The 16763-nt window shown below is 54.4% G+C and overlaps 1 protein-coding gene across 8 annotated transcripts; it reads right to left on the reverse strand.

Annotated features, from left to right (window-relative positions):
- Positions 1 to 1898: 1898 nt before the first annotated feature.
- On the reverse strand, positions 1899 to 16508 carry LOC118198858 (uncharacterized). 8 transcript variants are annotated; one of them, XM_085822708.1, is made up of 3 exons: positions 15900 to 16508; positions 12809 to 13423; positions 1899 to 12652 (listed from the first exon to the last, which is right to left on the reverse strand). In XM_085822708.1, the coding sequence occupies exons 1-3, from the start codon at positions 16471 to 16473 to the stop codon at positions 1983 to 1985; spliced, it is 11859 nt and encodes a 3952-aa protein (XP_085678834.1). In that variant the 5' UTR covers positions 16474 to 16508; the 3' UTR covers positions 1899 to 1982. The 8 variants fall into 8 exon arrangements, with proteins under 8 accessions (XP_085678834.1, XP_085678835.1, XP_085678836.1 ...); XM_085822709.1 differs by having other exon boundaries at positions 1899 to 9877; positions 10181 to 13423; XM_085822710.1 differs by having other exon boundaries at positions 1899 to 6211; positions 6518 to 13423.
- Between the last annotated feature and the right edge of the window lie 255 nt (positions 16509 to 16763).

The raw sequence follows: 16763 nt of genomic DNA on the forward strand, positions 1-16763 counted from the left end.
GAGATCTTCAGAAAATGATCAGAGAACAAAATATGGACTTTGAAGATGGTAGTTTTGAATTAAAGTTTTCGATGAAAGGTCGAAGTAATAATTATGAAGGATCGTACACTTAAAATAAGGTGGTACTGGTAAGGTACACTTAAAATAAATAAGATACACTTAAAATAAACTTAAGGTAATAAGGTACACTTAAAATAAAGTGCTGTTTATTTTAAGTGTACCTTATTACCTTAAGCTGGTAATAAGGTACACTTATTACCTTAAGCTGGTAATAAGGTAGCCTTTTTGCTGGATGTATTTCGATTGATATTTTGGATGAAAACGAAAATACAATTTACCAATTAAGGAGGCTATGATATTGTTGATTGCTTCGGTGATGGTTTCTCTGCTAGAGATTTTGGGTTAATAAAGCATCAGATTATCACCGGGTCTTATCGGAGAAATTGAATTGGTATAAGGGCTTCCCGAATATGTAGGTTATACTGTTTTTACAGGTGGTTTTTAAAGAATCAAATGATCATGTGAGGGCAGCTTTCTGAGCGTTTTCACGTGACAAAAATAATAAGCATACAAAGAAAATACAGATTATCTGATAACGGATTTGTCTATGAGGCAAAATTATTAGTCTCTTTACAGGAGGTCCTGTTTTGGCTCATTTCACATTTCACACAAGATCATGTAGAGATCTATATAGATTGTCAGAGTGTTATTATTTCAGTTACAGGCTTTCACCCTTATAACAATCTAAGTAAGCAGATAAGGGACATGCTTATCTTTACTGGGTCTTTTAGCGATATTAAACTCTTTTGGACGTAGAGCCATATTGGCACTATGGGTAATGCCGATAGACTGGTTAAATCTGTCACTGAAAGTCAATTTATAGATATTGATTTAAAATCTTGTTTTGATTACCTGATATCCTTGCTGAAAACCTGAAGTGTGACATCTTGGCAGGCAAAGTGGAAGGAAGGTTCACTTACAATTTAATCTCAACAGTGAGTGAAAGGAGATGTATCAGCAACAAGTATCTCAATCAAGCCTTAACTCAACATGAACATTTTCCATCTTACTATAAAAGGTTCTCGATTAAAAACTGTACCTGTTCTTGTGACGAAGGTACAGGTAATTTTGAGCAGTCATACATAAATATACACATACATGCAGAAACTTCATCATTTAATTTCTTTAAAAATAATTTCAGCGCGTTAAATTTGGTCGCAAGAATTTGAAAACGGATACAGTTGTTTATAATGAAGGATGAAAAATCCCGTTAAGAGACTAATAGCCCATTCTAGCTAAGAATCATTTGGGGTAAAAATCACGTTTCCAAATATATATATTTAAATTATAAATGTTCATTTTTATTAATTATATATTTTTATTAATTATCTATTATGTATACGAATCCATTATATGAAAGATTCATAATAAGACAATGTCTCCTGCATACTAGCCAAAAACATGAATTTGACTGTCTACTGGCTTGACTACTACACTGGCTAACATTCATAAATAATCTATGCAATTTATTATGCGTTAGTCAAATTTTCGGAGGAATTACAAAATAAAATGTATTTAAAAAAGAATTAAACGCCTGAAAATTAAGCTTCTTTTTAAATGTTAAAAGTTTCCAGTCTCTGTAAGAATACCCTTTTAGGATAATTAACATTTGTTTATTATTTTATGTCCATATTCATTTAATAATCCATCACGTATATAATGCAATACACATATAGAATAACTGGGATCCACATATATTTTCAAAAATAAGTACATAATAATACGGTATGAAGGAATTTTCTGCTGCGAACGTTCTTGATGATCATCTATCTATCAGAAATGACAAAAAGAACAGAGTAATAAAGATTTAAGCATATACATAAAAACAAACACAAAACTTTGACATATGCAAGATATATATTTATTTTTGAATAAATGTTACAGATTGAGATAACAAATTCAAAAATTTAACACGCTACATTTCAAGCTAATGCATAAAATGAGCGAGAAACAAGATCTGACGCAGAACTTATAGAGCTCAAATCAACCTGACCAATATCTGCGGAATTTAAAATGTGCACAAGGGCGGATAGCACTTCCAAAAGAACTTGAACAAGGACTTCACATCCGGAAAGATCTGCCGATGTGGACCGAACTTGAGAAGCCAAACCAGAAATTACTGTAGACAAGGAATTAGCATTAAAGGCACCACCAGAAGCCAGGGCAGAAGCTGCTGCAGAAACTCTAGACGAAGAAGAAGACGACGACAATCGCGAAATAGAGGAATACACAGTTGAACTATCAACAGAGCTACTAGCAGACGAAGATGCAGCACTAGCTGCACCAACTCCGTATCCCCCTCTGCTTCCATAACCTCCTCGTCCAGCAGCAGCGGCGGCAGCAGCAGCAGCGGCAGCTCCGTTATCTTGTCCATATCCTCCTGAACCGTCTCCTGCTCCAGCAGCAGCAGCAGCAGCACTAGCAGCACCAGATCCGGCTCCACCTCGGCCTCCGTAACCTCCTCGTCCAGCAGCAGCGGCGGCAGCAGCAGCGGCAGCGGCAGCTCCGTTATCTTGTCCATATCCTCCTGAACCGTCTCCAGCTCCTGCCCCAGCAGCAGCAGCACTAGCAGCACCAGATCCGGCTCCACCGCGGCCTCCGTATCCTCCTCGTCCAGCAGCAGCGGCGGCAGCAGCAGCAGCAGCGGCAGCACCTGAGTCTCCACCATATCCTCCTGAACCAGCACCTGCTCCAGCAGCAGCGGCAGCGCCAGCAGCACCAGCTCCGTATCCACCTCTGCCTCCATAACCTCCCCGTCCAGCAGCAGCGGCGGCAGCAGCAGCAGCAGCGGCAGCAGCAGCTCCGGCATTTTGTCCATATCCTCCTGAACCGTCTCCAGCTCCTGCTGCTGCAGCAGCAGCACTAGCAGCACCAGATCCGGCTCCACCACGGCCTCCGTAACCTCCTCGTCCAGCAGCGGCGGCAGCAGCAGCAGCAGCAGCGGCAGCGGCAGCTCCGTTATCTTGTCCAAATCCTCCTGAACCGTCTCCAGCTCCTGCTCCAGCAGCAGCAGCAGCAGCACTAGCAGCACCAGATCCGGATCCACCTCGGCCTCCATAACCTCCCCGTCCAGCAGCAGCGGCGGCAGCAGCAGCAGCAGCGGCAGCAGCAGCTCCGGCATTTTGTCCATATCCTCCTAAACCGTCTCCAGCTCCTGCTGCTGCAGCAGCAGCACTAGCAGCACCAGATCCGGCTCCACCGCGGCCTCCGTATCCTCCTCGTCCAGCAGCAGCGGCGGCAGCAGCAGCAGCAGCGGCAGCACCTGAGTCTCCACCATATCCTCCTGAACCAGCACCTGCTCCAGCAGCAGCGGCAGCGCCAGCAGCACCAGCTCCGTATCCACCTCTGCCTCCATAACCTCCCCGTCCAGCAGCAGCGGCGGCAGCAGCAGCAGCAGCGGCAGCAGCAGCTCCGGCATTTTGTCCATATCCTCCTGAACCGTCTCCAGCTCCTGCTGCTGCAGCAGCAGCACTAGCAGCACCAGATCCGGCTCCACCACGGCCTCCGTAACCTCCTCGTCCAGCAGCGGCGGCAGCAGCAGCAGCAGCAGCGGCAGCGGCAGCTCCGTTATCTTGTCCAAATCCTCCTGAACCGTCTCCAGCTCCTGCTCCAGCAGCAGCAGCAGCAGCACTAGCAGCACCAGATCCGGATCCACCTCGGCCTCCATAACCTCCCCGTCCAGCAGCAGCGGCGGCAGCAGCAGCAGCAGCGGCAGCAGCAGCTCCGGCATTTTGTCCATATCCTCCTGAACCGTCTCCAGCTCCTGCTGCTGCAGCAGCAGCACTAGCAGCACCAGATCCGGCTCCACCACGGCCTCCGTAACCTCCTCGTCCAGCAGCGGCGGCAGCAGCAGCAGCAGCAGCGGCAGCGGCAGCTCCGTTATCTTGTCCAAATCCTCCTGAACCGTCTCCAGCTCCTGCTCCAGCAGCAGCAGCAGCAGCACTAGCAGCACCAGATCCGGATCCACCTCGGCCTCCATAACCTCCCCGTCCAGCAGCAGCGGCGGCAGCAGCAGCAGCAGCGGCAGCAGCAGCTCCGGCATTTTGTCCATATCCTCCTGAACCGTCTCCAGCTCCTGCTGCTGCAGCAGCAGCACTAGCAGCACCAGATCCGGCTCCACCGCGGCCTCCGTATCCTCCTCGTCCAGCAGCAGCGGCGGCAGCAGCAGCAGCAGCGGCAGCACCTGAGTCTCCACCATATCCTCCTGAACCAGCACCTGCTCCAGCAGCAGCGGCAGCGCCAGCAGCACCAGCTCCGTATCCACCTCTGCCTCCATAACCTCCCCGTCCAGCAGCAGCGGCGGCAGCAGCAGCAGCAGCGGCAGCAGCAGCTCCGGCATTTTGTCCATATCCTCCTGAACCGTCTCCAGCTCCTGCTGCTGCAGCAGCAGCACTAGCAGCACCAGATCCGGCTCCACCACGGCCTCCGTAACCTCCTCGTCCAGCAGCAGCGGCAGCAGCAGCAGCAGCAGCGGCAGCGGCAGCTCCGTTATCTTGTCCAAATCCTCCTGAACCGTCTCCAGCTCCTGCTCCAGCAGCAGCAGCAGCAGCACTAGCAGCACCAGATCCGGATCCACCTCGGCCTCCATAACCTCCCCGTCCAGCAGCAGCGGCGGCAGCAGCAGCAGCAGCGGCAGCAGCAGCTCCGGCATTTTGTCCATATCCTCCTGAACCGTCTCCAGCTCCTGCTGCTGCAGCAGCAGCACTAGCAGCACCAGATCCGGCTCCACCACGGCCTCCGTAACCTCCTCGTCCAGCAGCGGCGGCAGCAGCAGCAGCAGCAGCGGCAGCGGCAGCTCCGTTATCTTGTGCATATCCTCCTGAACCGTCTCCAGCTCCTGCTCCAGCAGCAGCAGCAGCAGCACTAGCAGCACCAGATCCGGATCCACCTCGGCCTCCATAACCTCCTCGTCCAGCAGCAGCGGCGGCAGCAGCAGCGGCAGCAGCAGCTCCGGAATTTTGTCCATATCCTCCTGAACCGTCTCCAACTCCTGCTCCAGCAGCAGCAGCAGCACTAGCAGCACCAGACCCGGCTCCACCGCGGCCTCCGTAACCTCCTCGTCCAGCAGCAGCGGCGGCAGCAGCAGCAGCAGCGGCAGCGGCAGCTCTGTTATCTTGTCCATATCCTCCTGAACCGTCTCCAGCTCCTGCACCAGCAGCAGCAGCAGCAGCACTAGCAGCACCAGATCCGGCTCCACCGCGGCCTCCGTAACCTCCTTGTCCAGCAGCAGCGGCGGCAGCAGCAGCAGCAGCGGCAGCGGCAGCATCTGAGTCTCCACCATATCCTCCTGAACCAGCACCTGCTCCAGCAGCAGCGGCAGCGCCAGCAGCACCAGCTCCGTATCCACCTCTGCCTCCATAACCTCCCCGTCCAGCAGCAGCGGCGGCAGCGGCAGCAGCAGCTGCAGCGGCAGCTCCGGCATTTTGTCCATATCCTCCTGAACCGTCACCAGCTCCTGCTCCAGCAGCAGCAGCAGCAGCAGCTGCACTAGCAGCACCAGATCCGGCTCCACCGCGGCCTCCGTAACCTCCTCGTCCAGCAGCAGCGGCGGCAGCAGCAGCAGCAGCGGCAGCGGCAGCTCCGTTATCTTGTCCATATCCTCCTGAACCGTCTCCAGCTCCTGCTCCAGCAGCAGCAGCAGCAGCACTAGCAGCACCAGATCCGGCTCCACCGCGGCCTCCGTATCCTCCTCGTCCAGCAGCAGCGGCGGCAGCAGCTGCAGCAGCGGCTGCGGCAGCATCTGAGTCTCCACCATATCCTCCTGAACCAGCACCTGCTCCAGCAGCAGCGGCAGCGCCAGCAGCACCAGCTCCGTATCCACCTCTGCCTCCATAACCTCCCCGTCCAGCACCAGCGGCGGCAGCAGCAGCAGCAGCGGCAGCAGCAGCTCCGGCATTTTGTCCATATCTTCCTGAAACGTCTCCAGCTCCTGCTCCAGCAGCAGCAGCAGCACTAGCAGCACCAGATCCGTCTCCACCGCGGCCTCCGTAACCTCCTCGTCCAGCAGCAGCGGCAGCAGCAGCAGCAGCAGCGGCAGCGGCAGCTCCGTTATCTTGTCCATATCCTCCTGAACCGTCTCCAGCTCCTGCTCCAGCAGCAGCAGCAGCAGCACTAGCAGCACCAGATCCGGCTCCACCACGGCCTCCGTAACCTCCTCGTCTAGCAGCAGCGTCGGCAGCAGCAGCAGCAGCGGCAGCGGCAGCATCTGAGTCTCCACCATATCCTCCTGAACCAGCACCTGCTCCAGCAGCAGCGGCAGCGCCAGCAGCACCAGCTCCGTATCCACCTCTGCCTACATAACCTCCCCGTCCAGCAGCAGCGGCGGCAGCGGCAGCAGCAGCAGCAGCTCCGGCATTTTGTCCATATCCTCCTGAACCGTCTCCAGCTCCTGCTCCAGCAGCAGCAGCAGCAGCTGCACTAGCAGCACCAGATCCGGCTCCACCGCGGCCTCCGTAACCTCCTCGTCCAGCAGCAGCGGCGGCAGCAGCAGCAGCAGCGGCAGCGGCAGCTCCGTTATCTTGTCCATATCCTCCTGAACCGTCTCCAGCTCCTGCTCCAGCAGCAGCAGCAGCAGCACTAGCAGCACCAGATCCGGCTCCACCGCGGCCTCCGTATCCTCCTCGTCCAGCAGCAGCGGCGGCAGCAGCAGCAGCAGCGGCAGCGGCAGCATCTGAGTCTCCACCATATCCTCCTGAACCAGCACCTGCTCCAGCAGCAGCGGCAGCGCCAGCAGCACCAGCTCCGTATCCACCTCTGCCTCCATAACCTCCCCGTCCAGCAGCAGCGGCGGCAGCAGCAGCAGCAGCGGCAGCAGCAGCTCCGGCATTTTGTCCATATCTTCCTGAAACATCTCCAGCTCCTGCTCCAGCAGCAGCAGCAGCACTAGCAGCACCAGATCCGTCTCCACCGCGGCCTCCGTAACCTCCTCGTCCAGCAGCAGCGGCAGCAGCAGCAGCAGCAGCGGCAGCAGCGGCAGCGGCAGCTCCGTTATCTTGTCCATATCCTCCTGAACCGTCTCCAGCTCCTGCTCCAGCAGCAGCAGCAGCACTAGCAGCACCAGATCCGGCTCCACCGCGGCCTCCGTATCCTCCTCGTCCAGCAGCAGCGGCGGCAGCAGCAGCAGCAGCGGCAGCGGCAGCATCTGATTCTCCACCATATCCTCCTGAACCAGCACCTGATCCAGCAGCAGCGGCAGCGCCAGCAGCACCAGCTCCGTATCCACCTCTGCCTCCATAACCTCCCCGTCCAGCAGCTGCGGCGGCAGCAGCAGCAGCGGCAGCAGCAGCTCCGGCATTTTGTCCATATCCTCCTGAACCGTCTCCAGCTCCCGTTGCTGCAGCAGCAGCACTAGCAGCACCAGATCCGGCTCCACCCCGGCCTCCGTAACCTCCTCGTCCAGCAGCAGCGGCGGCAGCAGCAGCAGCAGCAGCAGCGGCAGCATCTGAGTCTCCACCATATCCTCCTGAACCAGCACCTGCTCCAGCAGCAGCGGCAGCGCCAGCAGCACCAGCTCCGTATCCACCTCTGCCTCCATAACCTCCCCGTCCAGCAGCAGCGGCGGCAGCAGCAGCAGCAGCAGCAGCTCCGGCATTTTGTCCATATCCTCCTGAACCGTCTCCAGCTCCTGCTCCAGCAGCAGCAGCAGCAGCTGCACTAGCAGCACCAGATCCAGCTCCACCGCGGCCTCCGTAACCTCCTCGTCCAGCAGCAGCGGCGGCAGCAGCAGCAGCAGCGGCTGCGGCAGCTCCGTTATCTTGTCCATATCCTCCTGAACCGTCTCCAGCTCCTGCTCCAGCAGCAGCACTAGCAGCACCAGATCCGTCTTCACCGCGGCCTCCGTATCCTCCTCGTCCAGCAGCAGCGGCGGCAGCAGCAGCAGCAGCGGCAGCGGCAGCATCTGAGTCTCCACCATATCCTCCTGAACCAGCACCTGCTCCAGCAGCAGCGGCAGCGCCAGCAGCACCAGCTCCGTATCCACCTCTGCCTCCATAACCTCCCCGTCCAGCAGCAGCGGCGGCAGCAGCAGCAGCAGCGGCAGCAGCAGCTCCGGCATTTTGTCCATATCTTCCTGAAACGTCTCCAGCTCCTGCTCCAGCAGCAGCAGCAGCACTAGCAGCACCAGATCCGTCTCCACCGCGGCCTCCGTAACCTCCTCGTCCAGCAGCAGCGGCAGCAGCAGCAGCAGCAGCGGCAGCGGCAGCTCCGTTATCTTGTCCATATCCTCCTGAACCGTCTCCAGCTCCTGCTCCAGCAGCAGCAGCAGCAGCACTAGCAGCACCAGATCCGGCTCCACCGCGGCCTCCGTATCCTCCTCGTCCAGCAGCAGCGGCGGCAGCAGCAGCAGCAGCGGCAGCGGCAGCATCTGATTCTCCACCATATCCTCCTGAACCAGCACCTGCTCCAGCAGCAGCGGCAGCGCCAGCAGCACCAGCTCCGTATCCACCTCTGCCTCCATAACCTCCCCGTCCAGCAGCTGCGGCGGCAGCAGCAGCAGCAGCGGCAGCAGCAGCTCCGGCATTTTGTCCATATCCTCCTGAACCGTCTCCAGCTCCCGTTGCTGCAGCAGCAGCACTAGCAGCACCAGATCCGGCTCCACCCCGGCCTCCGTAACCTCCTCGTCCAGCAGCAGCGGCGGCAGCAGCAGCAGCAGCGGCAGCGGCAGCATCTGAGTCTCCACCATATCCTCCTGAACCAGCACCTGCTCCAGCAGCAGCGGCAGCGCCAGCAGCACCAGCTCCGTATCCACCTCTGCCTCCATAACCTCCCCGTCCAGCAGCAGCGGCGGCAGCAGCACCAGCTCCGGCATTTTGTCCATATCCTCCTGAACCGTCTCCAGCTCCTGCTCCAGCAGCAGCAGCAGCAGCTGCACTAGCAGCACCAGATCCGGCTCCACCGCGGCCTCCGTAACCTCCTCGTCCAGCAGCAGCGGCGGCAGCAGCAGCAGCAGCGGCAGCGGCAGCTCCGTTATCTTGTCCATATCCTCCTGAACCGTCTCCAGCTCCTGCTCCAGCAGCAGCACTAGCAGCACCAGATCCGGCTCCACCGCGGCCTCCGTATCCTCCTCGTCCAGCAGCAGCGGCGGCAGCAGCAGCAGCAGCGGCAGCGGCAGCATCTGAGTCTCCACCATATCCTCCTGAACCAGCACCTAGTCCAGCAACAGCGGCAGCGCCAGCAGCACCAGCTCCGTATCCACCTCTGCCTCCATAACCTCCCCGTCCAGCAGCAGCGGCGGCAGCAGCAGCAGCAGCGGCAGCAGCAGCTCCGGCATTTTGTCCATATCCTCCTGAACCGTCTCCAGCTCCTGCTCCAGCAGCAGCAGCAGCAGCACTAGCAATACCAGATCCGGCTCCACCGCGGCCTCCGTAACCTCCTCGTCCAGCAGCTGCGGCGGCAGCAGCAGCAGCAGCGGCAGCGGCAGCTCCGTTATCTTGTCCATATCCTCCTGAACCGTCTCCAGCTCCTGCTCCAGCAGCAGCAGCAGCAGCACTAGCAGCACCAGATCCGGCTCCACCGCGGCCTCCGTATCCTCCTTGTCCAGCAGCAGAGGCGGCAGCAGCAGCAGCAGCGGCAGCGGCAGCATCTGAGTCTCCACCATATCCTCCTGAACCAGCACCTGCTCCAGCACCAGCGGCAGCGCCAGCAGCACCAGCTCCGTATCCACCTCTGCCTCCATAACCTCCCCGTCCAGCAGCTGCGGCGGCAGCAGCAGCAGCAGCGGCAGCAGCAGCTCCGGCATTTTGTCCATATCCTCCTGAACCGTCTCCAGCTCCTGCTCCAGCAGCAGCAGCAGCACTAGCAGCACCAGCTCCGTATCCACCTCTGCCTCCATAACCTCCTCGTCCAGCAGCTGCGGCGGCAGCAGCAGCAGCAGCGGCAGCGGCAGCTCCGTTCTCTTGTCCATATCCTCCTGAACCGTCTCCAGCTCCTGCTCCAGCAGCAGCAGCAGCAGCACTAGCAGCACCAGATCCGGCTCCACCGCGGCCTCCGTATCCTCCTCGTCCAGCAGCAGCGGCGGCAGCAGCAGCAGCAGCGGCAGCATCTGAGTCTCCACCATATCCTCCTGAACCAGCACCTGCTCCAGCAGCAGCGGCAGCGCCAGAAGCACCAGCTCCGTATCCACCTCTGCCTCCATATCCTCCCCGTCCAGCAGCAGCGGCGGCAGCAGCAGCAGCAGCGGCAGCAGCAGCTCCGTCATTTTGTCCATATCCTCCTGAACCGTCTCCAGCTCCTGCTCCAGCAGCAGCACTAGCAGCACCAGATCCGGCTCCACCGCGGCCTCCGTAACCTCCTCGTCCAGCAGCTGCGGCGGCAGCGGCAGCTGCAGCGGAAGCGGCAGCTCCGTTATCTTGTCCATATCCTCCTGAACCGTCTCCAGCTCCTGCTCCAGCAGCAGCAGCAGCAGCACTAGCAGCACCAGATCCGGCTCCACCGCGGCCTCCGTATCCTCCTCGTCCAGCAGCAGCGGCGGCAGCAGCAGCAGCAGCGGCTGCGGCAGCATCTGAGTCTCCACCATATCCTCCTGAACCAGCACCTGCTCCAGCAGCAGCGGCAGCGCCAGCAGCACCAGCTCCGTATCCACCTCTGCCTCCATAACCTCCTCGTCCAGCAGCTGCGGCGGCAGCGGCGGCAGCAGCAGCGGCAGCAGCAGCTCCGTCATTTTGTCCATATCCTCCTGAACCGTCTCCAGCTCCTGCTCCAGCAGCAGCACTAGCAGCACCAGATCCGGCTCCACCGCGGCCTCCGTAACCTCCTCGTCCAGCAGCTGCGGCGGCAGCGGCAGCAGCAGCGGAAGCGGCAGCTCCGTTATCTTGTCCATATCCTCCTGAACCGTCTCCAGCTCCTGCTCCAGCAGCAGCAGCAGCAGCACTAGCAGCACCAGATCCGGCTCCACCGCGGCCTCCGTATCCTCCTCGTCCAGCAGCAGCGGCGGCAGCAGCAGCAGCAGCGGCAGCATCTGAGTCTCCACCATATCCTCCTGAACCAGCACCTGCTCCAGCAGCAGCGGCAGCGCCAGCAGCACCAGCTCCGTATCCACCTCTGCCTCCATAACCTCCCCGTCCAGCAGCAGCGGCGGCAGCAGCAGCAGCAGCGGCAGCAGCAGCTCCGGCATTTTGTCCATATCCTCCTGAACCGTCTCCAGCTCCTGCTCCAGCAGCAGCAGCAGCAGCTGCACTAGCAGCACCAGATCCGGCTCCACCGCGGCCTCCGTAACCTCCTCGTCCAGCAGCAGCGGCGGCAGCAGCAGCAGCAGCGGCAGCGGCAGCTCCGTTATCTTGTCCATATCCTCCTGAACCGTCTCCAGCTCCTGCTCCAGCAGCAGCACTAGCAGCACCAGATCCGGCTCCACCGCGGCCTCCGTATCCTCCTCGTCCAGCAGCAGCGGCGGCAGCAGCAGCAGCAGCGGCAGCGGCAGCATCTAAGTCTCCACCATATCCTCCCGAACCAGCACCTGCTCCAGCAGCAGCGGCAGCGCCAGCAGCACCAGCTCCGTATCCACCTCTGCCTCCATAACCTCCCCGTCCAGCAGCAGCGGCGGCAGCAGCAGCAGCTGCGGCAGCAGCAGCTCCGTCATTTTGTCCATATCCTCCTGAACCGTCTCCAGCTCCTGCTCCAGCAGCAGCAGCAGCAGCACTAGCAGCACCAGATCCGGCTCCACCGCGGCCTCCGTAACCTCCTCGTCCAGCAGCTGCGGCGGCAGCAGCAGCGGAAGCGGCAGCTCCGTTATCTTGTCCATATCCTCCTGAACCGTCTCCAGCTCCTGCTCCAGCAGCAGCAGCAGCAGCACTAGCAGCACCAGATCCGCCTCCACCGCGGCCTCCGTATCCTCCTCGTCCAGCAGCAGCGGCGGCAGCAGCAGCAGCAGCGGCTGCGGCAGCATCTGAGTCTCCACCATATCCTCCTGAACCAGCACCTGCTCCAGCAGCAGCGGCAGCACCAGCAGCACCAGCTCCGTATCCACCTCTGCCTCCATAACCTCCCCGTCCAGCAGTAGCGGCGGCAGCAGCAGCAGCAGCGGCAGCAGCAGCTCCGGCATTTTGTCCATATCCTCCTGAACCGTCTCCAGCTCCTGCTGCTGCAGCAGCAGCACTAGCAGCACCAGATCCCGCTCCACCACGAACTCCGTAACCTCCTCGTCCAGCAGCAGCGGCTGCAGCAGCCGCAGCAGCTGCAGCGGCAGCTCCGTTATCTTGTCCATATCCTCCTGAACCGTCTCCAACTCCTGCTCCAGCAGCAGCAGCAGCAGCACTAGCAGCACCAGATCCGGCTCCACCGCGGCCTCCGTATCCTCCTCGTCCAGCAGCAGCGGCGGCAGCTGCAGCAGCAGCGGCAGCTCCGTTATCTTGTCCATATCCTCCTGAACCGTCTCCAGCTCCTGCTCCAGCAGCAGCAGCAGCAGCACTAGCAGCACCAGATCCGGCTCCACCGCGGCCTCCGTAACTTCCTCGTCCAGCAGCAGCGGCGGCAGCAGCAGCAGCGGCGGCAGCAGCAGCTCCGGCATTTTGTCCATATCCTCCTGAACCGTCTCCAGCTCCTGCTGCTGCAGCAGCAGCACTAGCAGCACCAGATCCGGCTCCACCGCGGCCTCCGTAACCTCCTCGTCCAGCAGCAGCGGCGGCAGCAGCAGCAGCGGCAGCAGCAGCTCCGGCATTTTGTCCATATCCTCCTGAACCGTCCCCAGCTCCTGCTCCAGCAGCAGTAGCAGCAGCACTAGCAGCACCAGATCCGGCTCTACCGCGGCCTCCGTAACCTCCTCGTCCAGCAGCAGCGGCGGCAGCAGCAGCAGCAGCGGCAGCGGCAGCTCCGTTATCTTGTCCATATCCTCCTGAACCGTCTCCAGCTCCTGCTCCAACAGCAGCAGCACTAGCAGCACCAGATCCGGCTCCACCGCGGCCTCCGTAACCTCCTCGTCCTGCAGCAGCGGCGGCAGCAGCAGCAGCAGCGGCAGCGGCAGCTCCGTTATCTTCTCCATATCCTCCTGAACCGTCTCCAGCTCCTGTTCCAGCAGCAGCTGCACTAGCAGCACCAGATCCGGCTCCACCGCGGCCTCCGTAACCTCCTCGTCCAGCAGCAGCGGCGGCAGCAGCAGTAGCTGCGGCAGCGGCAGCTCCGTTATCTTGTCCATATCCGCCTGAACCGTCTCCAGCTCCTGCTCCAGCAGCAGCAGCAGCAGCACTAGCAGCACCAGATCCGGCTCCACCGCGGCCTCCGTAACCTCCTCGTCCAGCAGCAGCGGCGGCAGCAGCAGCAGCAGCGGCAGCGGCAGCTCCGTTATCTTGTCCATATCCTCCTGAACCAGCTCCAGCTCCTGCTCCAGCAGCAGCAGCAGCAGCACCAGGTGCGTATCCACCTCTTCCTTGATTACCTAGAGATTATTATTTTTCGTTATGTTTTAAGGATTGCTTATTTTTGTGATCATTTAAAATATTCAAACTTCTTGTGATATTGTAATTGTTGAATAACGATGCCTCCCACGTTTATATTATTAGCGCCAGATTTTTGTGTAGCGTAATATATGGAAGTCTGGAATTGTATATTTAAAAAAAATTTTTGAGCGTAATGTGAGTTTAACAGAAGATCCGAAATGCCTTGTGGCGGTGTTTTTGCCGATTGAAGAATAGGCCTCATGTTTTATATAAATTAAGTATGGTAGTTTGAAAATTGATTAAATTATGAAATTTTTATTAAATTAATTATTTATTAAATTTTTTTACGAAACGATATGTAAGCGTTGTTGTGAAATCAGGATCATTCTTCTTTAATTTATTAATGAGAAACTGCTCATTTAAGTTATCTGAGGAACGTTGGATGCTGCAGAAAGATGTTTTTGGCAGTATGTTTAGGAACAGAACAGGGCACGCAAGAGAAAAATAGGTGTTACGCAAAGAAGCAAAGTATTTTTAACTATTAAAATAAAAAATTAAAACCCTAGCATTCGGATTGAGTTTCTTCTCTAACTCTCGTAAATGTATGCGATCTGAGCTTTGTTCAAGAGTGGCGGTGGTAGTAGTACTTTGCAGTGGTGGTAGTAAAGGCTTTCAAATTTTGTTAGAATAGAACATAACTCTTAAGTTTCGAGAAAGGAAAAAATGAAATTAGCTTGCGTAGCTTTAACAACATTTCAACAATTCAAATTCAAATTATTAGTCTAACAGGTGAAAGCAAGAGTGGAGTTAAGCGAGTAATTAACACGTAATCACTAAAGTAAGTGTACGCGATACTAAAGGTATTATGAAAAATAGAAGTATGAATATACAAATCTTTACCAGCCCATGTGTGCATATTTGTGTCCTGTAAGATTGCCTTTGCTTGAAGTAAACGTGTGGTACAATTTATTTTAACGGTACATTGAATGAAGTTTGCAAGCTGATATTGATAATCTGATTGAATTGCGAGTTTAAATTAGTTATAGCATATAATTAGCATCACTTATTAAGTTATTCTTTTGCTTCTTTCTTCTTTTTCTCTCAATCTGGATACCTGAAAAACTGCAATTTCTTTACAAAATAATCTCATTAATGATGCAATTTTCCTTCCATTCCTGTTTGAAGCATAAATAATCTATTTTGAAGTCTACCGTTTTTCATCCGACAAGTAGCATGTCTTCAACATCAGGCGTAATGTGTTGTATCGTATTCACCCCCGTAACAACAGTACTTTGATTATGTCGAACTAAGATTCAATGAAGCTGCAACCAGCGATACATTAATGTTTCATTGTGTTAATAATGATGTTGAAGTTCTTGTTTATCTACTATTAACAAGTTTTGTTACTTGTTAGCTATGGTAACACATATTTGTTACTATGTAATTAATCAGAGATAAATATGCGTTATTCAATATGTAGCTTAATAGCCACCTTCTATTATTTTCTGATTAATTAAAAGGATAATTTTATAAAATAATTACTTTTTCCCTCCAAGTCGTGATCCAGACATAGAACGTAAACAACGCTGTACAGTCAGTTTAGCAAAAAGCCCAAAACGGCTTAAACTAGTTTTTATTTAAAAAAAAGTACCGGTTATTTATAATGTACGACATTACTAGCACGCAATAATTAGTTGACAGGGTTTACTATATTTATTAGATGATATTAACATTCCTGTTCCCAAATGAAATGAATTTAAAGTGTTTTGCGAAAGAAATGATATGCCGTAAGGTCTTCTCTTCAGAAAGACATAAAGTTGAAGTACAGCTGGACATCTATTCACAAATGACAAATTAGAACAATAGATCTTGTCCTCACAATCAGATCTTCAAATTATGAAGTATCAGTCGCGAAAACGTCTTTAGTAATTCTGGTAAAGATACTTTCTTATCATATTTTAATGAGCTATACCACTTTTAAACGATAAATATCGAGTAAAAATTATGGCAAAATTTTAGTCAAGTTAGCGCTTTGGGAAACTGAATAATCTGTAGCTTGTCGAAGTATATATCTGAACATGTTGGATTTCTGGAATTATTTAAAGGAGGACATTGTATTCCATCCATAAATAGCACTACCTCTGTACATGATTGCTATAGATTATTGCTTAATTTAATTATGTGTTACCTATGAACTAAAGAGAATTCTAATCAAACGCGCTGTTCTCAACGAATGATTGTGAAAATACAAACAAAATCATGCAAGGACTTTCCCTGCAGAAAGACACAAGTTTTAAATATCTCATGCAGCGAACAAAGTTTTCAACTTAAAGCAGAAATAGTAATTACTTGGATAAATGAAGTTATCCTGTTTATGTGTTGATTTAATTTTGTTAATTACAGTTAATTTTTAATAAATAATATTTTGTTTATGTGTACTATCTATTCTCCATCAGAAACAGAAGGGGAACTTACCTCCGGCAGCGGCAGCAGCAGCGGCAGAAGCTGCTCCGGAACCTTGTCTTTGTCCTCCTGAGCCAAAGCCTGCTGCAGCAGCAGAAGCAGATGCGGCAGCACTAGAACTCGAGACTTCGTTTGCGCTTGCTTGAGTAAACATGCTTATCAACTCATTCATTTCATTTAAGAATACTTGATCTACCGCGCCTGTGGTCTGCAAAAATGCACTTGCCAATGCATCGGTTATTGCTCCAGTTTTGACCGATAGGGCTTGACCTCCCTCTCCAGACGCAGCTATTTCCGCTACTGAGGAGGCGAAAGCCATGTTCAGCGCTTGTAGCTTCGATTTGGAGTTTTTATTCGAATGAGAACTCCTTTCTATGGCGTCCATAATGGTATCGCTGATGGATGATATGTCGTCCATTTGGTCATATGAAAATGCCCCAGATACTTGGAGTTGTTGAGTAAAAGCTTGAAGGAGATCTTCTGCCTGTTGAGGATTTCCCCATACGTCAGCTGAAGCTCCTACAGCAGAGTAAATCTGCGTGCAGACGAAGAAAAGTACGAAGGTGATTCGAGTTATCCACCCCATGGCTAGTGATTGCTTTGGGTTGTTCTCGAATGTATGGTCTTCTGTCCAGCGACAGCATCTTTTATACACCGAAAAAACATGATTTGTTGTAGATTGTCGTGACTTAGGTCCAGCTAATTCAACAATTTCGTCACCTTCAAAGTTCTTGTTGGCGTCATGGGCGGGGCTTGCATACCAAAACGCACCTGCTTTTCGTGCGTCGGTAAGCTCACCTAATGCTATGCATAGGATTGAAATTTAGGTTAGCCATTTTCAAACTGTTATCGCTAAATTTTTAATTCTTTTCCCAT

The sequence above is a fragment of the Stegodyphus dumicola genome, chromosome 8 (assembly GCF_044657685.1).
Source record: "Stegodyphus dumicola isolate Sdum_Otavi_A_Nest chromosome 8, ASM4465768v1".
In the NCBI taxonomy this organism is placed as follows: Eukaryota; Metazoa; Arthropoda; class Arachnida; order Araneae; family Eresidae; genus Stegodyphus; species Stegodyphus dumicola.

What these genes read in the sequence shown, in the direction of transcription:
- LOC118198858 (XM_085822704.1), bottom strand. Translation starts at nt 16,473, where the DNA reads ATGGGGTGGATAACTCGAATCACCTTCGTACTTTTCTTCGTCTGCACG. An exon ending in TGCTGCTGCCGCTGCCGGAG is followed by an intron (nt 13,424 to 15,899) that starts GTAAGTTCCCCT and finishes AATAATCTCTAG; the next exon opens with GTAATCAAGGAAGAGGTGGA.